The sequence below is a fragment of the Astyanax mexicanus genome, chromosome 25, assembly GCF_023375975.1.
Source record: "Astyanax mexicanus isolate ESR-SI-001 chromosome 25, AstMex3_surface, whole genome shotgun sequence".
Taxonomy (NCBI): Eukaryota; Metazoa; Chordata; class Actinopteri; order Characiformes; family Acestrorhamphidae; genus Astyanax; species Astyanax mexicanus.
The window spans coordinates 25818710-25844024 of NC_064432.1; the positions used below are offsets into that span (position 1 = coordinate 25818710).

Here is a 25315-nt window from a genome sequence, read left to right on the forward strand (position 1 = left end):
TTTTATTCTATAAACTACAGACAACATTTCTCCTCAATTCCAAATAAAAATATTCTCATTTAGAGCATTTATTTACAGAAAATGAGAAATGGCTGAAATAACAAAAAAGATGCAGAGCTTTCAGACCTCAAATAATGCAAAGAAAACAAGTTCATATTCATAAAGTTTTAAGAGTTCAGGAATAATCAATATTTGGTGGAATAATCCTGGTTTTTAATCACAGTTTTTTTTTTTCATGCATCTTGGCATCGTGTTCTCCTCCACCAGTCTTACACACTGCTTTTGGATAACTTTATGCTGCTTTACTCCTGGTGTAAAAATTCAAGCAGTTCAGTTTGGTGGTTTGATGGTTTGTGATCATCCATCTTCCTCTTGATTATATTCCAGAGGTTTTCAATTTGGTAAAATCAAAGAAACTCATCATTTTTAAGTGCTGTCTTATTTTTTTCCAGAGCTGCATGTAACCCGCTAAACAGAGACACAGTTCTGAGACGAGTATCAGACCACATGATGCCCAGATCACCATTAACTACAGATCAATTTTACACACATTTCTGAGCTGCTAATTCCAACAAATACTAGCATCTATTTCTGGAGCAGTACTGTCAGAACAGCACCGCCTGAGGGACCGACCCGACCCAAATAACACCAAACCAGACCTCAATACACCAACACACCATGTCTAATCACTATAAAACTGAATTTAATCAGTCTGTGTGAATGGAGGGATTGGTTCATAGATTTAAATAGAACATATTATTCTGTCTTTCTCCAGAAACCACTAATTCAGTGATCTAAAGCAGGGCTAAATAGAAACACCTGAACACTGCTAAACAATACATTTCTTATTATTGTTTTTTTTTTAAGATAAGAAGGAAAATTTCTGTATCTTATTATTCTTTATTCATTTACTATGTGTATTATTCCTCTGTTTACATGTTTTTATTTTCTGAGAAATAAATACATTAATAATTAATAAGTAAAGTTACAAAATACCATAATCTTTCCAAAAATTACAAGGGACACAACATTTAACAGGCGTCAACAACAGAACCAGGTTCTGGTGAACAGCAGGGTTCAGTAATAGGCCTGTTTTAATAGAAGCAGGTTCTGGAGTACAGCAGGGTTCAGTAATAGGTCTGTTTTAGTTAATTGGTTAATTATTCAGTAATTAAACTCCTCCTACCTGCGAGAGCTTTGATGCGAGAGCGTTCGAACAGCCGAGCCGAGCTGTTCTCGTTGTCCCACTCGTCTGCATCCCAGCGGTTGTTCACGTCGGAGGTGAACTGCTGCTGGATCTCCATGTGATCGAAATCTGCGGCTACTGACGTCATCTTCAGCCCTCAGAATTTATACCTGCTCATCAGTCCTTTACATCCAACCCTGAGACACCAGAACATACAGAAAAACAGCGTTAGGAAAGCTTTCATGCTCTCGATGTATTTTTAAAATAAAAAAAAAACTTAAAAAACTACATTTTAGCCACAATTACGACTGTCATTTAATTGTAAGATGTAAATATTAGTAATGACATAAAATGGTCTTAATATGAGCATATGTACACAATATCCTTTACTGCATTTATTTTTTATTTTATACACACTCTATACACTCACTATATACACTCAATAACGCTATATATTCACTGTACACTAACTCTATACATTTACTCACACTATACACTCAAACATTATACACCCACTAACACTATTACCTCAAACTATATACACTCACACTATATACAGTCACTAACACTATACACTAACACTATATACACACCCAGACTTTACACTCATTCTAAAAGTGTGTTTTTTAACTATAATTACATCTGTGGCATAAAATGGCCTAAATATGACTATATGTACACAATATGGCTTATTGTATTTATTTTTGGGACGACAATACACACTCTATACACTCACAATATACATTCACTAACGCTATATATTCACTGTACACTAACTCTATACACTCACTAACACTATACTCTCACACTATACATTTAAACTCTATACACTCACTAACACTATTACCTCAAACTATATACACTCACACTATATACACTCACTAACACTATACACTAACACTATATACACACCCAGACTATACACTCATTCTAAAAGTGTTTTTTACTATAATTACATCAGTGGCATGAAATGGCCTAAATATGACTATATGTACACAATATGGCTTATTGCATTTATTTTTTGGAGTAACACGATATCTTAACATTGTTTCACGGTATGTGACTCTAAAATAAGGTTTAAAACATCAATAAGCTTTTTTATGATAGTATTTTCCAATGTTGTACTTTATTTGTATATGATTCCAAATTTTTACCTGATGAAAAATCTGTTATACATCCTTTTATACTTATTTTTGGGAAAATGTTCTCTCTTTTTTTCGATGCAAATCTTATTTATTACACCTTTAAACACTCATTATGAGATATGTACATCATTTTTACTGTGTGGAGATGCCTTTTAAAGCGCCATCTATTGGAAGAGAACAGCAACAGCAACAACAAACCAAGGGATAATTGAGTTTTAGCTCCATCTACTGTTACTCACCCGGCTCTGCTGGCACTGAGCCCATTACTGTATAAACACACTGATCAGGATTATTAATCTGTGTGAATTCTATAGGCAGAATTCTCTGTTTATAGATTAAAGAGTGGCTCTGGTCCGGGTGGGTTTATGAGTTTATCAGTAAGGACTGGTGCTGGGCGAGCGAGGTGAGAGAGAGAGAGTGAGAGAGAGTGAGCTACTACAACACAACACCTGCATTCAGCTTGCTGCCACTACTGCATACACCCGCCACACTCTGTAAACTAACTATATACACACACTCTATACTGCCACTGCTGCTGCCACTACCGCATACACCTGCCACACTCTATACACAAACTTTATACACTAACACAATATACTCACACTTTATACACTCATACTGTACACTCTATACACTCATTCTATACACTCACTAACAATATACACCAATTCCCTAACATTCCATACACTTACTCTATACACTAACACTCTATACACTCTCACTATACACACACACTATACACACTCACTATACGCTAACACTATATACACTTACTAATATTATATACTAACACTACATACACACCCAAACTATACACTTACTATACACTCACACTATAAACACATGCACTCACACACACACAGATCTACCCGAGGGGAAATCAATACCCAGGTCACAGAGATTTCACCCTCACACAAACAACAACACAGAGATCCCACAGCTGCTCTGTACTGGTTACCAGTAAACAACACTGGCGTACAAATCACCAGAAACACTACCGTAACACTACTGTAGCACTACTGTTACACTGTAACACTACTGTAACACCCTAACACTACTGTAACACTACTGTAGCACTACTGTTACACTGTAACACTACTGTAACACCCTAACACTACCGTAACACTACTGTAGCACTACTGTTACACTGTAACACTACTGTAACACCCTAACACTACTGTAACACTACTGTAACACTACTGTAACACAACAGTAACACTACTGTAACACCCTAACACTACTGTAACACTACTGTAACACTACTTTAACACAACAGTAACACTACTGTAACACCCTAACACTACTGTAACACTACTGTAGCACTACTGTTACACTGTAACACTACTGTAACACCCTAACACTACTGTAACACTACTGTAACACTACTGTAACACCCTAACACTACTGTAACACTACTGTAACACTACTGTAACACAACAGTAACACTACTGTAACACACTAACACTACTGTAACACTACTGTAACACTACTGTAACACTACTGTTACACTACTGTTACACTGTAACACTACTGTAACACCCTAACACTACTGTAACACTACTGTAGCACTACTGTTACACTGTAACACTACTGTAACACCCTAACACTACTGTAACACTACTGTAACACTACTGTAACACAACAGTAACACTACTGTAACACACTAACACTACTGTAACACTACTGTAACACTACTTTAACACAACAGTAACACTACTGTAACACACTAACACTACTGTAACACTACTTTAACACAACAGTAACACTACTGTAACACAACAGTAACACTACTGTAACACACTAACACTACTGTAACACACTAACACTACTGTAACACAACAGTAACACTACTGTAACACTACTTTAACACAACAGTAACACTACTGTAACACTACTTTAACACTACTGTAACACACTAACACTACTGTAACACTACTGTAGCACTACTGTAACACGGTCAACAAGGTCAACAGCACAGAAATGGGTGGAGCCAGAGCACAGAACAGACAAATGGACAGCTGCATGATGATAAATATAAAGGAGGAGTTAAATATAAAAAGGAAGAGAGAGAGAGAGAGAGAGAGAGAATAACAATTGAACAGAGGAGAGACAGATAAAGAGACTGAGAGAAAGATAAATAACCACTGCACAGACAAATAGTTAGACAGAAACACAGAAAGACATATAGACAAATAAAAAGACAGATGAAGGAGACTATCTATTTGTTTCATGGTCTAACAGACAGTGAGATCAGGTAGAGAGTAGAGACCGACCGATATGGGTTTTTCTAAGGCCGATGCCGATACCGATCATTAGTGGTCAGAGTCAGCCGATGACCGATGTGACCTGCCGATTTTTAGGGCCGATATGCTATCGTATTATATTTATTTGGCATGCTTAAAATCATACTAGTAAGAGGAGGCACAACAGTTGTAAACTTCACACAATTTATTGAAAATAAGGTTAGCATTTTATAGTGACTTTAATGTTACTATATCACTATATGTTAATAAAAAAATATTAATTTTATTTAGATTGTATTATCCATAACATTTTATTTTATTCATTATATAACATATGTTCTATATACACTATATATTCATGTTTATAGTAGAAATATTATGTTGGCTATTATATAAAATTTACTGTAGGGGCCTACTAATTAACAAATGTATGACTTGTTGCAGTCTGTTAGTCTATTAATTATTCATTTTAATATGTTTAACAGAGTGCAAGAAGACTTCCATAATGTGACAACTTTAGATAGTTACTCCAAAACGGCAAAGCTAATTTCTTCTTCAACTCCATGCAGTTGAAAACGAATGGACATGGGAGGACAATGTTATAAAATGTTCACATTAGGGCTGCAGCTATTATTTTACAAAAATGGGTGACGTTTAAATTAAGAATAAAATTATAAATAATGCAAAAACAGACAGGTGCTGTAATTTAAATATAGCTTTATCTGTTTTTTTTTTCTTCTTCAAATGAGCTCCTTAGCCAGAGAAACGCGTCTCATCAGCTGTACTGGAGGTTCGGTGCGTGAGCGGAAAATGAGTTGAGAAAGCTGAAGAGCGCGGACTTTATAGGTTCAGGATAAAATGAGCTTTTATCAGAAAAGTCTGGAGGGGGTTCTAAAGTAGAACCCGACAAAACAGAAAATTCTGCTCATCGTTTCATTTAATATCTAACAGCGCAAACCGCTTTAAACGGGTGAGTTTTACAGCAGAACAGCAGGAGGCGGCATGATTTAATGTCTGTTTGTAGTGAAGGAAAAAGAGATGTTTTATTTTAACTCCATTATTTTAGAAACTATTTGTTTTATTAATTCGTTTACAATAAAGCTTATTTATATACAGTGTTGGGAGTAACGGCGTTAAAACTAAAGGCGTTACTAACGCCGTTACTTTTTTTCAGTAACGAGTAATCTAACTAATTACTATGACTGTAACTATAACGCCGTTACTATTTCCGACACCCCGTTACTGCACGTTACTTTAGCAGCTCTATGAACTTTTTTTTTTTATTTCGCTTTGCCCTGGTTAACCCCTCCTCTGTCCGGTGAACTTGAGCTTCTGGCCGCTGTGCCTGTGGTTTGGCGTGGTGAAGTGAGGCACAATTGTGACGATTTGCGTGCTCTAATCAATTCAGTGATTGCCGTGGACAACCCAAGTTCCGAATTAAGGACGTTAAGCTCTTTTTAGCTGCTCCGGTTTTTGTGCTGCTTTCTATTTTAGAGCTTAGATTCTCTGCCCGAATCCCACCTGACCTGAGGACCGACCCGAAATCAGGCTCCTATTTTTATTTTATATAAAGCTCTGGTGTGATAATTACAACGTTGCTAAGTAACCAATTATTATTGTTCACTAAAGCGAACGAAATAGCGAAAATTGAAAGTGAAAAACATTTGTGTTAACTGAATCTAATAAAAACGGTAATTAAAAGGAAAAACATAACTATCTCGAACTGTATTTTGTGTTTATAAAACTAACTAAAACGAACTGAAATTACTGATAGAATACCCTCATTTTTGTGTTTAATTTATTTATAAGCGCTGTTGTACAGCGGAGTTGTACAGCGGGAGTTGTTGTGCCGAGCGCGCGGCACTCGTGGTCCGTTAGTCCGTTAGACGCGTTTTTCCGCTTTTTTCAGTATTACAAGTTTTAGTAATTTTCTTTGGTTGTGTGGAGAATTTCGTTTTATTTTTTTGAAATTCGTTAGATTATATTTTTGTCAACATTTTGGGTTTATTTTCGTTTGTTATTTTTTGTTATTTTTCTGAAATTTTCGTTTCTGAAGAAGAGACGTCAGTTATTTTATACTAGAGCTTATAGATAGGGCTTGCCTTGCATAGTCAGGGCGCATTCCAAATGCACTCCTGCCATCAACGCTAAGCATAGTTTCGTTTGGAGAGAAATGCTACAACATGCAGTTGAAATTCTATTCTTTTTCAGTAAATGAAGCAACATCACAGATTACTAATCATGAGAGAAAATATAGACTTTGGGACACTGGATTGTAAAAATGGATGCCTTACGTTGAAAGTCTTGCTCACTCTTGAAACCTTGCTCTGCGTTCCAAGTAGCTGCCCGCAGATGTGCCGGATTAAAATCGGCGCGGCCAAATAAGAAAATCGGCCGATGCCGATTGATAAAAAAATAACAAAAATCGGCCGATTAAATCGGCTGGCCGATCGATCGGTCGGCCTCTAGTAGAGAGACAGGCATACACACAGACAGGTACATAAATAAATCTACCAATTTACACAGCTATATAGACAGAGTGATAAATAGAAAAACTGATAGCTGGATAGAGAGAGAAAGGGAGCAAGAGAGAGGTGGAGAGGTAGAGAGAGAGCATATGAGAGAGATGGAACAAGAGAGAGAGAGAGAGAGAGAGATAGAGGTATACAGAGACAGAGAGAGAGTTAGAGGGGTATAGAGAGAAAGAGAGAGAGAGAGAGAAAGAGAAGTTTAGAGAGAGAGAGGGAAAAAGAGAGAGAGAGGGATGTATTTATAGATGGTGCGGTGGCGGAGGGTGACGCTGCAGTGCAGAGAAAGAAGAGATTGAGGACGAAACCAGAAAGAAAGAGCAACGCAACACCGCAAAACCATAGCAACGACCAATCAGAACACCCCACTAAACCTCACTACGATCTCCTACGCTCTTCCTCACCCAAATTCTGAAGAGATTACTGAGAGAGAGATATATATTTAATACATGGCAACACCTTAGCAACCCCCTAGAAACACCTTTACCTAACAACAGCTATATCAAAGAAACACCTTATCTACCCACCAGCAACACCACAGCAACCACCTGGGATATAATAGTGACCACAACTATTTAGCAAACCCTTAAGAACACCATAGCAACGCCCTGGGAAACCATAGCAACCAGTGGGAACTTTAGCTGTGCAATCATACTCTTTTAGACTGACAGACAGACAGACAAACATAGTTAGATAGCTACATAGACAGATTGACAGCCAGAAGGATGTTGAGGTTGCTTAACAGACAGACAGACAGACAGATAGAAAAAAGACAGACAGATTGGTAGCTAGACAAACAGACAGACAGTCTCATGAATAGTAAGACTCTCACTATGTCTCTGTGTTTCTCTCTCTCTCTCTCTCTGTCTCTCTCTCTCTCTGCCTCTCTGTCTTTCTGTCTCTCTGTCTGTCTCTTTTTGTGTCTCTCTCTCTCTCAGTCTCAGTCTCTCTGTTTCTCTCTGTTTCTGTCGCATTTCTCTCTCTCTATGTCTCTCTGTCTGTGTCTCTTTGTCTCTCACTCTCTCTATGTCTTTCTCTCTCTGTCCCTCTCTGTGTGTGTCTCTCTCTCTGTCCCTCTCTGTGTGTGTCTCTCTCTCTCTGTCTATGTCTTTCTTTTTGGTTCAACAGATTCTTTCTAACCCTACAGAGAGAATGAAATGTTTAAAAATGCAACTAAAAACACTCTGAAGCAGAATAAATGTTCATCACTGTATAATATCATCAGGCCTCACATGACCTGTACCTGTACCTGTACCTGTACCTGTGGAACAGGTAAGGTCAACACGTGTCCAATCAGGTTTGGCGTCAGACAGCCAGGACGTTTCTAATCTCAGGTAAAGCTCCACACTCTGCAGCAGGCCAGACGGCTGCATGACTACAGTACTCTTTGTCGTTTTGCCAAGAAATGCAAACAATTTGATTATGAAAACATTACGACACATAATCATAGTCTGAACTGCATTTCCAACATTCTCAGGCCTGAGTAAACCCTCTCACTTCACAAGCTCTGTGTTTTCATTGGCTCAGGTAACAGACTAAAACCCCTCGAGTCCCTCGGCTTTCTCTAAATACGTTTAAATTCCTGCAGGAGCCAAACGCTCCAAAACATCTCCAAACTACACAAACTCCACTTCCACCTCATCACAGCACAACAAGCTAAACTCTACAGCAGCAAAAACATCGTCTATCAACAGCACCCAACACTCCACACCCTGCGCTTTACCAAATAAAGACTAAACTCAGGGTTTACTGCAGCTAACGAGGTGGTGGAAGTTCAGATACGCAGCCGTGTCTCAGGCTACATTGGTGGTCCACAAACCTGCTTCTGGAGATCATGCAGAATCCACCAGCTCTTATTAGACCCAACTGTGCCCTGCACAAATGCTGGGGTCTTAAACGCTGGGGTCTCAAACCCTGGAGCCACCAACACTGGGGTCTCAAACACTGGAGCCACCAACACTGGGGTCTCAAATGCTGGGGTCTTAAACCCTGGAGCCACCAACACTGGGGTCTCAAACGCTGGGGTCTTAAACCCTGGAGCCACCAACACTGGAGTCTCAAACACTGGAACCACCAACACTGGGGTATCAAACACTAAAGACACCAACACTGGAGTCTCAAACACTGGAGTCTCAAACACTGGACGGTCAAACACTGGGGTCTCTGTGGCATCCAACACTGGAGCCACAAACACTGCATTCAAAATGTTGCTATATAAACATTATTATTTGGCTTTAAATAAAGCTAGACTTGGACTTGTGCATCACTGATGTCCCCAGGATGCCCCAACGTCTCCAATTATGGTGGAACCAGAATAACTAAGAAGCAATTGGTCTACACTCCAGATAAAGACTGAAAGCATGTCATTGTTTAGACTAACCTCCAGTGGACGTCACATCCCAAGAGGGAAAATCCACCATAGATGTCCATTCATTCAAAACAGCATCAGAGCACAAGTGTTTAGGCTTGATTTTCACTTCTACCAATAGTACCAAAATCCAATGCAAGACCACCTGGTGATGTCTGAGCTCGTGGTCAGTGAGGTCAGTTCATGTCTGAATAAGGTCAGTCTGTCTGATAAGGCTCTGCTGCAGACAGCAGGACTGTAGACCACCCCGTTCGCCAGCCCCTCGTTAACATTGTTGTAGTGCCTGAAATAGTACTGGGCTTATAATGTGGAGCTGTGATAATACTGCCCCTGAGAGATAACAGGAATTCTGCTCATACCAGACTTCACTGATAAAACCTCGTTACTCCAGGGATGTGCGAGGGATGACATCAGATCCTTATCAGTGATGAAAGATAATTGCTTAAACGAATTAAAAGACAATAGATTATTATGCCTTTCTACTAATGCAAATATCCAGCACAGTACAGTACAGCAGGGTAGATGATAGCTGTTGCTGGCAGTTGTGCTGATTTGCTTAATAACTGTGCTCAAGTTTACATTTAGTGGTCACATGCTATAACAGACAAGTGGGAGCTCCCTCATGAAGATCCAGAAGTGATAGACATGTGAAGAGCAGCAATGATGCAAACATGAAAATGAAGTTGTAAATGAAAATCAGTGGTTTATTCATGAACCTGCTGCAGAGTCCTTGTGAAAAAAGACATTTATAAAATCACTATAACTGAAATTCACAGTTTTCTCACATATAAAGTACTGTGTTTCTATAAGCCTGGGGTTTGCAGCACTAAAGTCTCCAACTTTGAGGCCTCCAACCATCAATCCTCCATCACTAGAGCCTCAAACACTGGAGTCTCCAACGGTTGAATCTGAAGCTTTGGAGCTATGGAGTTAAATCAGCGTCACTAGAACCTGAACCAAAAAACTAAATTCTTGAAAATTAAGGGTGGAAAATCTGCTTTTCTTGAAAATTCTACCTTCCAATATTTAGATATTTCTGTGATTGTGCAGCTGTGAGTTTTCATTAGATCTGCGCTTGTTCGCTCATTCTGTGTACCCCTGATGTTTTCCTGAATTTTAATGACCTGAATTTTTACCACCTAAATTTTAATGATCTGAATTTTGACAATCTGAATTTTACAAACTGAACTTTAATGACCTGAACTTTAATTACCAAAATGTTTAATCCCTGAATATATTTTTATACCTAAATCTTTTGTACCTTAATGATTTAATCAGGTTTGGGCTATCTATCATTTTAAATCTGTTCTAAACTGAATTTTCAATACCTGAATTTAAGCATCTCAATATTTGATGGTAAATTTTCAAGAACAGCAGATTTGACACCCTTTATTTTCAAGATACATGTTTTTTGGTTCAGGTTCTGGTGACACTGATTTAACTCCATATCTCTGCTGTCCAATGAAAAACAAGTATCTCCAAAAACAGCTCTAAAACTTTACAGGTGAGAGAAAAATCCCTTCTAAACATTCAATGAAAGACAAAATAAAAAGTGTTTATTTGAGGTCATTTTGAAGAGTTTCTATTAGTCTGTTCATTGAAAAAAAATTGCCACAGTGTAGTGGACAGTTTCTCTGTCCAAATTATGTAGTAAACTAAAAATCTACAAAAATAGAGATACTCGTTTTTTATTGGACAGTGACGATATGAAGCGTTCAACAATGTGGTCTCCAAACTTTTTTACTCATTTGTTTGACAAATATTGCCTAATTTTAGTCCTACCAACAGTCCTTTCAGCCTTTTCTAAGTAAAAAAAATGCAAGGCAGTCTGGTGAACCCTAAAACAGATCAGTTCTAGTTCTGGTGATCTTCAGGATGATATTTCCATTAGGAGTGAATTGATTACTCGAGTAACTCGAGTTGCTCGATAATTTTTTTTTTTTTTTTTTTTTGCTGCTTTTATTTCGACAAATTTGAAAGTAATGTAATTAAATGTATTTTTTACTTGTGGTATTTATTTCTTTATTGTGTTTTATTTATTTGTGTTTGCAGTTTGGAAATGTATGTTGTGAATTTAATAAAAAAAATCTAAATCTAATCTAAATCTAAAAAAGGAAATCAATTGGTCATTCATTATTAAGTGAAATGTCTTGTTTTCTCTTGTGTCTTTTTAATAGCTCTTTAACCAAGCTAAAATGTTTTATCCGATTGCTTGATTAATCAAATAAATCGATAGCTGCAGCTCTAAACTCCATCATGTCTTCCCTTCTTACCATTATCACCATTTAACTACACTGTGTTTCCCTGAGCCTGCAGCTCTGCTTCCCACCGGCTTCCTGAGCTTACGTAATAATACGACTGCGCAGCTGCCAGAGCGTCCCGCAGCCTCCGCATCCCAAACACTACACACATACCACACACACTATACACACACCACACTACACACACTCACACACACACACATACACACAAAAAACACACCACACGTTTTCTTACTATCGCGTTCTGCACACGTTCAGCATTTCACGCTTTTTCTTTCATACTTGTGCACACACACTCTCTCTATCTCTCTCTTCCACCCACACACTCACACACTCTCCCTCCTACACTCCTACACTCTTACAGAGTGAACGGGGGGAGGATATGAGTGGAGTGGTGAGGTGAGGTGGGCTGTGGGATTCTGAGCGCCGTCTCAAATTCGTATATAAATTTGTAACCAGGATAATCAGATCAGACAGAGTTAATAGAAACAGCAGTCGGCCCTGAGGCTGCAGTCATTAGCGCCTAGCGTTCAGCAGCAGCTGCATCATGTTGGTGGTGTTGGTGGGGTTGGTGGTGTTGGGGGGCGGGGTTTAGATTGATAAGGACGGACGAAGGACAGACAAACAGCCGCAGAGGGACTCCAGGACTCATGTCAGTCTCAGGGGGGCAGTTTGTTCATTCCTAATCTAATCAGACGACCAATAATTTATTTATTTAAGCTGAATCCAATACTCATCCACAGTGCTGTTCAACTCAAATTCTACAACAGCCAATCAGATTTCACAGATAAAAAAACAGTCAGCCTATCCACAAACGCACTTCCCAGCATCTTAGCAACTGGTGTCTGTGTGGGTGGACAACTCCTACTCAACCCAATAAAAAAAGTGTAGCATGTATCAGACCTCTATAAAGTAATAGACATCCAGACTAGTAATAGAGTAAAAGTACTGTAAAAGTACTCTACACACTAAAGTACTTTCTTGTACTCAAAGGTACATTTTTCATAATTGTTCCCTTACAGGTATAATCTTGATTTTTACAGGGTCAGATGTGTTTCCTAACTGCAGGAAGTGCAGATTTGTACCATTTAACCAAACAAAAGATACAGGCTACCTTCAGTATTCTGTTTCACTGTACTAATAAACAAATATACAGCTTTGATTTTGCTATTTATAGGTTTATGTTTGAGTAAAATGAACATTGTTGTTTTATTCTATAAACTACAGACAACATTTCTCCCAAATTCCAAATAAAAATATTGTCATTTAGAGCATTTATTTACAGAAAATGAGAAATGGCTGAAATAACAAAAAAGATGCAGAGCTTTCAGACCTCAAATAATGCAAAGAAAACAAGTTCATATTCATAAAGTTTTAAGAGTTCAGAAATAATCAATATTTGGTGGAATAACCCTGGTTTTTAATCACAGTTTTTATGTATCTTGGCATCATGTTCTCCTCCACCAGTCTTACTCACTGCTTTTGGATAACCTTAGGCCACTCCTGGTGCTAAATTCAAGTAGTTCAGCTTGGATTGATGGCTCATCCTTCTTCCTCTTCAATTTGGTAAAATCAAAAAAACTATTTTTTTCCAGAGCTGCATATATTTCAATTATATATAATCTTTATAAACTTTACTAGTACAAAAAAAGACTTTAACTGGAAGGTACTTTATTGTACCTGAATATAAGTGTTTTATTATCAAGTCTAAAGTCAGTGCAGTTTTGTTTTCCCACAAAATCTTACAGCACTTCATGGAGATGCAGATTTCATTTTCCAGCAGGACTTGGCACACTGCCCACACTGCGTATCATAAGTACCAATTTGTATCATATAATATTCTAATTTTCTGAGACACTGATTTTTGGGTTTTTATTGGCTGTAAGCTTCATAATCACCAACAATAAAAGAAATAAACGCTTATAATAGATCACTCTGTGTTTAATACATCAATATAATATATGAGTTTCACATTTTAAACTGAATTACTGAAATAAACGGCCACTCAAAGTGAAGTCACTCGTTTGGCATTCGCCCCAGTTACCCAGTTAACCCCGTTACCCCTTCACCAGCTCATGCTGAGAATGCCATTCACACGCACTGCTCTGATCCAGAGCCACGCCTCCAGTAACAGAGTGGGGATTTAGCAGAGCAGCCCATGTGCTTAAAGTGACCGATCCATCTACTGGTTCCAGTCTCCACCAGCAGCTGGGCTGCTTTATACAGCTGAACCGGACCAGAACAGAGGAAACAGACCCAGCGGGATCCACTCCAGCCCTTTCAGCCCTTACTACAGAGAACAAATAACAGTACCCACAATTCAATTCAACCTTTAACCCTATCCGGACGTCTGTGAAAAAACATTTCACACTTTTACTTAGTGATAAAACTCCTGCATCCGGACTGCAATTACAAAAACAGGGGGATCAGTGAGTTTTTGGCTTTTTCAGTCACGATACCGTGTTCAGTAGCTCCTCCATTTCCACTCGCTGTTGTGTTTTTACGTGGATCTCTGTGGAAACCGTGGCGCTCCTAAAGTGTAACTACGGTGCTCGGCAGTGGACAAATAGCTATTTTATTAAAGGCGAGGAGACGAAATTTAGAGATACATTCAGTAGAAACAAAAACATCTATAAATGTTTGTCTGTTTTGTAAACAGTAATTTTCTAAGACCCTGACTTAACTGCTTAACTCTAATAGAACCACAAAATTCATGATTTGAAAGTTCTGAACATCTGTTACATCTCTCTCATCTGCTGACTCGCCACAGACAGTAGGTACAGATCCCTCCCTCAGAAAAAGTCTGATGGCTAATCCTGCTGTGTACTGTCTGAGCTTCTCAACCAGCAGACCGAAATGGGAACGTCTCATGGGTGGGGCCAAGGTGGTTCTATGAAGGTTTCCTTATTGTGACGTCACAATAAGGGAGGAGCCAAATGGCTCACAGAAGCATATGATTCCTGACACCAAACTCTTTAAGGTAATAATGTAATTAATGAGACAGGCCTATATATGAAATTGCACATCCTGCACATCCTATACATGACTGCTGCGCATGCGACATATCATGCAGCCCTTATCTACATACTGCTGTCCTGTGATTTTTGGCACATTGTCAGTGCATGCAGTAATTTACTGCCCACACATTGACTGTAAGCAGACTCTTTCTCCAGCTGAGCTTACGGGGGTTTGGCTGATGTATGAGCTCAAGGACACACTCCCAAGCCCTTTTCTGTGACCCGCAGAGTCTACCCAGCATGCACTGGGACATGCTGTATTTATGGGCATAGAGCAAAGCCCCCTAATACCCCAGCAGCCCATCCAAACACTCTCAAAACACACAGCGTACAGAGAAAGAGAAAGAGCACGGGTTTAAATAGCACACTTACACCGATCAACCAGAACATTATGACCACCTCCTTGTTTCTACACACATTATACATATATACAGCTCTGGAAAAAAATAAGAGATCACTTAAAAATGATGAGTTTCTTTAATTTTATCAAATTGAAAACCTCTGGAATATAATCAGGAGGAAGATGGATGACCACAAGCCATCAAACCAGAAGTAAAGCAGCATAAAGTCAAAGACATTTGAATTTTAAAATCGGCTGATATCTTGTGAATTGTGATCATGTGATCTATATGGTGTTTAGATGTTTTGAGGAAGTTGAGGAACATGATGCGTTGAGTGTAGATTGTAGAGTTTAGAGACTCATTGATTGAATCGGTTCAGGAATCGAGTGCAGATTGAAATCAATGATTCTAAACATTGTGTAGAAAACCATGTGTTGATATGAGGCTCTGGGGAAACTCAAAGACAACACAGAGCTCTCCTCAGACACTGATTTATACTAAAGAGAAATAAAGCAGTAAAATAGCTACAGAAACTTACTGTAAAAGAAGCTTTGAAGAAGAGATTACTATTATTGAGTGTTTTATATGATGGATTAATCATGGATTCCTTACCGGAGAGCAATGATGCTGCAGTTTTTACAAACGCTAGCATTTTCTGTTATAGATCTTTCTAGACGTATATACGCTTTATGCTGATGTGTCGAGGTGTTCTTGAGTTATTAAGCTGAAAAAAACAACGCCAACTGTGCGATTTTGCACTCAAAATGTGCCAAATGGGGCTCATTGGGTTAAAGTACTGTTACTAGTTAAATGTGCTACAGCATTGGAGAACAGAAACAAGGGTGGTCATAATGTTATGCCTGATCATCATACTCAGAGGATGTGTGACTACATAACAATACTGCAGCAGTTCTGATTGGTCGTCAGATCAGTTTAATTACACACCCACACACACACAGCTCTGCTGACGGAAGAAAAGAAGGAAGATGGATGGAGGAAAAGCGAGTTCCCACTAAGCTTCTGTAACCATGAGCTTCACCCAGCCTTCTGTACAAAACCACAGTCCCGGGATACCCCCACAGATACCACAGATACCACAAACACACATTTAACAATTACCCACTCATCTGCAGAGGTATGATAATGCACTAATGCACAGAGAACAAAGATAACGGATTTACAGAGCAGAAAATTTCTTAAAAGAGTATATAAACTAGTTTTCTTACGGCAAACTATTAATGCAGCACTAATAGAACGTGCACACTAGCATTTATTACTCCTGGGCTCTTCCTACAATCTTCCTACACTTTGAGCAACCACCAAAGACCACGCTTTACACATGCATTTCTGGACAAGCTGAGAGATAAAACACTGTCAATAAAAGTGAAAAAAGTATGTGAAATGATTCAGTTCACATTTTCCCTAAAATTACTCAAATTATGCTGCATTACACAATTCATGAGAGCACTGTCCTATACCCCCATACATATATATACTCTTCTATACACCCTACACGTCTCTATATTACCTACATCTCTATACATGTATATATCTATATTGTGATACTCTTTACTACAGCATAATATCATTTACTGCCCAACACTAACCTGTATATACATCATATTTAACCGATATTACCCTATACTATTCTTCCTACACTTCCTAATACTACCTTACAATACACTCAATTCTACCCTATATTACCATATACACCCCACATTACCCTATATTCCCGTATAGTACCCTGTCTAACCATATACTCTCAAATACTACCATATATAGTTCCTAAACTAATCTTTATTAACCTTTACTCTCTATACTACACTACACTACCCTATATTCCCCTACACTATCTTGCCCTATGCTATACTCACATATACTACCCTATACTATGCTTTACTACCCTATGCCCTATAGTCCCCTACACTTCCTAATACAACCTTACAATACACTCAATTCTACCCTATATTCCCTATAATACTCTTTACTACCCTACACTCGCCTATATTTCCCTATACTCCTTACATTACTCTGTATTCCTCTACACTACCCTGTCTAACCATTTACTTTCAAATGTTATACTATTCTTTACTAACCTAAATTCTCTATACTACCCAATACTAATCTATACTATTCTATACTATCCCTATATTGTCCAACATGACCCTGGGTATCATGTTTGTTGTGTTATGACAATTTTTCTAAATTACTGGTCAAGACTTTTTGTAAAAGGTCACATGTCTGCAGTCCAGTCTGAGAGGATGTGAGGAAGACCTGAACAGACAGAGCACTGCTGGCATGCCTTCATTATCTTGTCTGGGGGGAGGCAGGTAAACAGCGAAGGCGAACAAGGTCTCCAAAGAGCGAGAGGCGAACGGACAGCAGAGCGAAGATTAACCAAGACAGAGTCGTCTGGAGGACGAGCGAGACGTCCCTCGGCATGACTTAAGGAAGGAAAGGTCATTCTACAGGTTTAGGACTTGTCAGACAGTCGATCACCACACCAAGAACTTCAGAAACAATAGAAAGAGAAGGAGGAAGGGAAGATAATGTGAAGAAAGTGATGCTGAACTACAGCAGGGGGCTCTATATTTAGCTGGAGTGGGCCACAGGGCAGCAGTTCTACTTTCTGTCGCACTGCTCTACTTACTATCTGCTGGCACCAGACCCCTCCCCTCCACACCTCAAACCCACTTTCCTTTTCCTGGATACAACAGCTTTCCAACAATACAAGGTCACAGAGCCTTCAGTACGGCTTTTCTGTACCTTAATGAGGGGCGGAGTCGGGAAATGTATAGATGTACGGTTCCTAGAAAGCTGATGCAAATCAGTTTATGAGTAAACGGATAACTTCCCTAATATAAAGGGGCATAAACCCCCTGATTTTAGCTGACTCCACCCTTAGCATTAGCATAAAAAAAGGCTAAAAAATAAAAGGAGTAGTTGGCACTGGGTGATGTATGGGTTTAGGGGCGGGGCAGGAGGGAAAGCCCACGGAAACATTATCCTCGCCTATAGCACAGTTGAACCTGTAAAAGCGCTGCAGAAGTAGAAATTACCACATTAAAAACATTTTTTAAAGGTTAGGAAATGTTTATAGGTTCAAAGGAACACATTACAGCTATTAATGGAATAATAAAAACGGTTTAGGGTTTAATAACTCGTTAATGGTTTTGTAAATAAAGTGCTGTATTTGTGTTCATATCGTAGGTACAAATAAATCAAGATTACTTTATAAGACAAGACAAAATCTTGATAAAATATTATTACTTATTCAAATAAATCATCTTTTCTTAAGATAATAGATATAATCTCATCATAGTAGTAAAAAAAACAGCAATATTGGGGGGATTGGCCTTTTAGGACTTCCATAACATAGAAATCCAATAACCCAATAGAAAATATAGACATATTTCATATCAAACAGTAAGTAGTCCAGCCCTGAATACAGTTAGTATCACAGCTGACCTATGTTAGCTAGTCTGGCTGTTAGCATTGTGGCTAACCTGCTATTTTAGACTTTTAAATAAGTTAAAAGTCACGAGTCCTCGGGTCGGATAGAATTAACCCTTTAACATCCTTGTCAATTACAAAGCAATGACTTTTTATTTATTCACTATAGACAGTATATAAGATAGCGAACCAAATGGGCCAAACACTTAAGCAGAGGGGTTAAAGGGTTGGTGAAAAGATATATATATATACTGACAAATAATGAAGGACATCTAATCTTCGCTAAGTAACATTCGATTAAGTAGCATTCAAGCTGAGCACAAAGGGCAGAAAACTCTATAATAAACCACTGCAGTCTGGCAGTGCCAGTGCGAGATGACAATGTACACCACAGGCAGGCAATATTATGTATTAGAATTACATTATATCAAGCAAAACTAGGAAATATATTGTATTGTATTGTCTTTTTGGCCATATCAACCAGCTACTTTCATTATACACAGTCGTCCCCATTCAAAATCAACCACTAAATAATTAGATAAATAAAAGATCTCAAACTAAACTGTCCTGTTCAGTGCTTGCTTGCATTTCCTCTGTAATCAATGCTGGTCTGAAAGGCTGAGACATCACCAGATATTGGGTACCATCCCTGGAGAGAAGCAGTGCCAGCCATATAAAGCTGCCATCGTTTGATCCAGAGGATCTTTCCAATCCAATCAGTTGTTCAGAAAGTGAAAGTCATGCTCAGGTCTTCCGCTGAGGTTTACGGTCCAGAAAAACTCCACAGTTGCTGTGCTGTAGCTGTAGCTGAGTCACTGTTCTGATGCAGGATCTGGGCTGTTAAGATGCCTCTGCTCTCTGATGTTGTGTTCAGCAGACATACGATCAATAAACACCAGTCAGCATCTAATCAAGACACCACATGAGAAACGCCTCTCTGTTTTACAATCATCTCGAAGAATGATTTTCTGCCTACCGCTTATATCTGTCTACCTTCTTTATGCGATCCATGTTGTTGAACTTGGGTGCTCCAACCACTTTTAAACACTAATTCCCAACAGAAAAAACAACAAAAGAACCAATGCCACCAACAGAAAAAACGACAGAAGAACTGATGACCAATCACGTTTTTCTTTCTAGCAATCAGGGTTTGTCACCTGCAAGGAGAATGGCATATAAAAGTTTGCAAAGTTTGGTAGAGGGGGGATCATTATGATTATGTGTGGGGTTGTTTTTCAGGAGATGGATTGGCCCCTTAGTTCCAGTGAAAGGAACTCTTAATGCTTCAGCACACCAGAAGATACCAAGACTTCATGACTTCAATAATTTCATGCTTTCATCTTTACAAGAACAGTTTATGGACGACCCCTTCCAGTTCCACCAGTGCACAAAGCAATGTCCATAAAGACCATAAAGACATGGATGAGCTTTGAGTTTGGTGTGAAAGAACTTGGATTGCACTTCCTGCAGACAGGGATGCCTAAGCTTCAGAAGGTATGAATGTGTGAAGAAGTGTGAATCTTACAAAAACGTGATGTAAATATTATATATGTCTCAAATAAAAAGTCCTTAGTAGTGATTCTTCTATAGCGGTTCTTCTTTGTAAGTTTGACCAGAGCCTTAATTTACGCTTGCTTTTTAAGATCAACAGTGTGTTTGGGTTTTCATTTTGAAACTCCTTCTTTCTCTTTTGATATATTTTGGATTTTCAGCCCAATGATAATTTGCTTTACTGATTAAACAGTCTGATCTTTATTTTAAGAGACGTTATCTACAATAAAAAAACACCATAGCTAGAATCATTGCATATGACAGTAATTCAATGACCTCTAGCCATTAACCAACTGTGTGGTGGTATAGTTATAAAATGAGCAGTAATTTCCTAAATCAGGCCAAAGTAAGGTAAAAACCACAATGCTAAACCAGGCAGCCTGCTCTATAAAGTATTTAAAAAATATGATTTTTTTTCATTACTTAAATGATTACATGATGACTTCATGTCTAAATTTCACCCAGAAAATGATGAGAGTGTATTTTTGGGCCAAACAGTAACCTGAGCGATTCTCACTGCTGGACAGAATCCGGTCTGCATAAGCATAAAGCACTGAAACCCCAGAGTCAGGATAACGGACAGAGGTAGGGTCAAGGCCAGAACAGTTTCTTTGTTTGTGCATTTACCGTATTTTTCACACGCATTTTAAGAGACACTATAGGAACTTCTAATTTAGCAGGTCTTATCACTGTGTGGTGGTGGGGGGGGTTACTAAGTTAAGTAAAGCTAAGCTAAGTAAACAAACCCGTTTTCTCCCGTCCATGGTTGTATGTTTATCATAAGTCAGGTCCCGTGTTATTAAATGTTCTCTGTTTCTTTTGTCTTAGTTTTTTGTTTTTAACACAGTAAACACACAGACTACAGTCCAAAAATACTCCCATCTGAATGACGAAAGAGCTAGCATGGTTAGCGGCTAATGCTAATACTTCTCTATGACTTTTTTCTTTTTATATCTGAACAAAACCTCTAATTTTAGCTGAGATATTCTGAAATTAACTGATCAAATTTAATCTAAATAAAAAAAACTGAATCAAATCAAATAAATCGATTTTTTAAATCAGTGGTTGATACTCAGTTTTTAAAACAGCCAAGCATCCCAGACAAAAACTCATTCTTTGGGATTTAAAGGCTAAATGATGGCTATTTCCAGAAAGCAGAAAACTCCCTCTGGAAAGCTGGACCTGTTTTTACACTCCTGACAACGAACTCTACCAGGCATTTCCCCAAATGAGCTTTAGCTCTGAATGGTCAGTGACTGTAAAATCGGCGTCCTCCCCACAGGGTGGGCTCATTCCTGAAAATAGCCCTCATTCGACCCTCTTAAACCCTGCAGAATGAGTGTTTGTCTGGGACAGAAACAAGAACGCTCTGTCTCCACTGATCACAGAGCCTCATGGGATGCCTTCCAGATGAAACAGTCGCAGTAAGTGATGTGTTGCAGAGCGACTCCCAGCAGGAAGAGACTGACAACGACTTACGCTAATGGGCAGAAAACGCCAGCCCTGATCATTAAATCTGAGGGGTGAAAAAGCTAAATCATAGAGCATGAATGAATGGAGAGAACGTGCACGATTGAACCTTCACTGCAAATTTCACAAGTAATTACTGGACATTTACTCAAAAATACATCTCTACTGTCGTAAATTAAAGAAAATAAAGTGTTCAGCATCACTTATCACGCTCGTTATCTCAGTCATGCAGTTTATCTCCTAATACACTGTGTGTTTTCCAGCTGAAAGTTACTGTAAAGCTGTACAGGACTAGTATAGTAACATTTGAGCTGAGCTATCTCAGTCTTAGTATTAATGTTTGATTGTTTACCAAAAGACTAGCTATTTTATTTATTATCTTCCAATGTTTATACATTTTAATCTCTGTTTTAAATGTATTTTATGTCATTTAATGCCATTTATCTGTCACAATAATTACAGATGCAGTGTTTTCCCACAAAATCTTACAGCACTTCATGCTTCCCTCTGCTGAGAACTTTTATGGAGATGTGGCTTTTATTTTCCAGCAGCACTGCCAACAGTACCAATTGGTCTTGTATAATATTCTAATTTTCTGAGACACTGATTTTTGGGTTTCATTTCATCACAATCATCAACAATAAAATAAATAAACGCTTAAAATAGATCACTCTGTGTTTAATTAGCATTTTCAGACCAAATAAACAGCTTTCATTGCTTTTTTTATTGAGTATTGTTGCTGACCATGTGCATCCCTTCATGGACACAACTGACCCCTCTGCTAATGGCTACATTCAGCATAAAAATCTTAAAAATCAACATGACAATGAGAGCAGAGTTCCTCCCAAACGGATCAGAATCCAGATCTGAATTCACACATCTTGCAGAATCCATGCCACCAATAAACGGGACTGTTTTAAGTTTTAAGAGCGGTTATCAACTATAACTGCAAACAATCCTACATATAATCGTACATCCACACTGCACCTTTAACACTGCACCTGACCCACAAACAGAGCCCTACAACAGGTGCTCTCCACTGCAGAAACATGATGCAGCTCCATCTGCACAGCGCCGCTTGCATACTGTAGAAAAGCGAGAGCTCTCCTCCAGCTTCTGGGACGCTTTGTGAGAAACAGAGAATAACTTGGCTTCTTTAAGAGCACTGCGGCACAGCATCGGTTCCCCTGGACCCATTCCCACTCCAGGAGCAGGAGCTCAGAATCAACACACTGCAAAACAGCGCAGCTTCGATATTTATTTGTTTACCAGGTTCATCTATGGTTGCCAAGTATGCCACTGGGTTTATCACTAATTACCATATGTTCCCGGGGTGCCAGGTATCTCTCTGGTATATAACTGGGTTATCACTGATTACCAAGTATATTCTTGGTTGCCAGGTTTATCACTGAATTCATATTATTGCTATATTATTAGTGTTTTTCTACTGGTTACCAAGTATATATACAGTTCCCAGGTATATTATTGATCTGCAAGAATATTGCTAGGTTTTTCCCACTGGTTGCCAGGTATATCACTTAGTTTACCACTAGATACTAAGTGTACCTTTGCTTATCAGGTCATATCTACAGTTGCCAAACATTTCACTAATTTTAGTACTGGTTGCCAGTTATATATCCTATATCTTTGCTTACAGGTTATATATGTAGATGCCAGGTACAGTACAAATGTATTACACTTTCACAGGAGAAGGGAATAGAATTCAACATTGATTTTCTCCCAACAAGTACGTAGAAGTCATACCACAAATTGACAAAATCTTAAAATATCCCCTCTCACAACTCTACTCAAACATACAAATAACAAACTTTCTTGTTTACCAAATAATTCCATATGTTTTACTTCCTACTCTGAATTTCCAAAATAGACATTCATCCTTGTTTAGCAGGTGTATCTCAGTGATGAAAACAGTGAGACAGGTCTCGTAAGGCTTTTTCTCACAGGGGAGAGAGAGACACATGTCAGTGCCTGATTACATAACAGTCTATCTGCAGAGGCTTACCACCACACTGAGCAGCAGCAGCAGCAGAGCAGTGCAGTCCACACACTCCAACGTTTTCCAAATGTCCCCTAAACGTTCCTTAATTGTGTTTAAGTAACTTACCAGTACCTGTACTACCTAACCTAACGCTGTTAGCTGTTATTTGGATGGAGTGCTCCTTTAAGGTGCATAGTCCACACACTCTAACGTTCTCAAAAGGCCCCTTAAACCTTCCCTAGATATTCTCTAGTACCGGTACTAGTATCTGTACTAACTAGCCTTACACTGTTAACTGTATTTGGGTGCAGTGCTCCTTTAAGATGCGCAGTCCACACAGTCTAACGTTCTCCAAACGTCCCCTAAACGTTCTCTAGTACGAGTACTAGCCAGACTAACGCTGTCAGCTGTTATTTAGGTAGGGTGCTCATTTAAGGTGCGCAGTCCACACACTCTAACGTTTCATAAACGTCCGGTAAATGTTTTGTAAACGTTGACACCCGCGCTAAACCCGTTGCTAAGTTGTAACTAAGTGCTGCAGTGTTTACAGAGGAAGAAGCGGCGAGCAGCAGCACAGCGCTGGCACCGGCTCAACACTGCGGGAGAGGAGCACCAATCTCGGGCAGCGCAGAGACCCAGCCCCGGCCTCTCCGGTACCGGTACCGGCGCTGTTTAGTACCGGTAATAACGGGCAGAACTCACCTGAACAGAACCGTTGAAGGACCGCGGGAAGCCGGAGAGAGCTGTGAGGAGAAGCTGGAGGAGAGAGAGAGTACTGACACTGCGCGCTCGCGCTCTCTCTCTCTTTCTCTCTCTCTCTCTTACTCTCTCTCTCTTTCTCGCTCTCTCTACCTCTCTCTCTCTCCATCATCCGCGAGCGCAGCCTCGTTTCAGAAAGGGGCGGGGCCGCGAGCGCAGGCTCCGCGAGCCCTGCAGTTCAAATTTAAAACCTAACGGAATTTAACCGACATTATTTAAATTAACTACTATTATTAGCATATTGTTAGCAGGTGAACTTTACTACAGAACAGCCTTAGATATTATTACCGAGCCCCTAAGGTATCATGTTAAAAAAAAAAGTAATGGGTGGCCACGACTTATTAAGGCGTGGCAATGATGCTGCCTTCTGCTGTCCATACACAACACGACTTTAAAAAGACTTTGAATATACTTTTAACCCTCCTGTTATGTTACGGGTCAAATTGACCAGTTTTAAAGTTGGTTAAAAAATAGTTAAAACTATTTTTTTCAGTATGAAACTTCTTCTGCTTGCCTTAATCAGCGTAATCAACATACTGTATAATATGAAAATGGTTCATCTCACATATTTACAACCACCCCCTGAAAAAACAAAAACTAAAACAAAATTGCAATGTTATCTGTCAATGTTATGTAAAACTGTTGTGTTTTTTATGTTGGCCTTTTAAAAGTAATTTTAAAAGTGAATTATTCTAATTAAACCATTACCTGTTAGAGGGAAGGAACATCACTGTACTAAATATTGATAAAATTAATATAAATGGAATTGGTAATGAAATATTCACACTGCTTGGTAGAATATTTTTAGTCTCTTCTAAAGATCCTAATGCACAACCACAACCTATTAAAGCATTAAACTTCTGCATATCTGTGGTGTTTAAAGAATACTTCATGTTTTTGACAGAGTACTTGAAGTCTGGGTCTCTCATACTTTCAGTCCTACCTTGTTTGATTCTGTGCACTAACCAACCAATCCACCATCCAAACAGCCTTT

The 25315-nt window shown here is 38.9% G+C and overlaps 1 protein-coding gene across 2 annotated transcripts in view; it reads right to left on the reverse strand.

The window, feature by feature from the left end:
- Positions 1–25315, reverse strand: part of LOC103033421 (spectrin beta chain, non-erythrocytic 1) — a 95488-nt gene that overhangs the window by 66101 nt on the left and 4072 nt on the right. The window contains exons 1-2 of one of the 2 annotated variants that reach the window (XM_022682085.2): positions 24265–24417; positions 1187–1383 (exon numbers count right to left, since the gene is read on the reverse strand). In XM_022682085.2, the coding sequence (XP_022537806.2) occupies positions 1187–1334 (148 nt within the window). In that variant the 5' untranslated portion in view covers positions 1335–1383; positions 24265–24417. Of the gene's footprint in view, positions 1–1186; positions 1384–24264; positions 24418–25315 lie in introns of those variants that run through there. The other variant, XM_049472152.1, reaches the window with a different exon arrangement.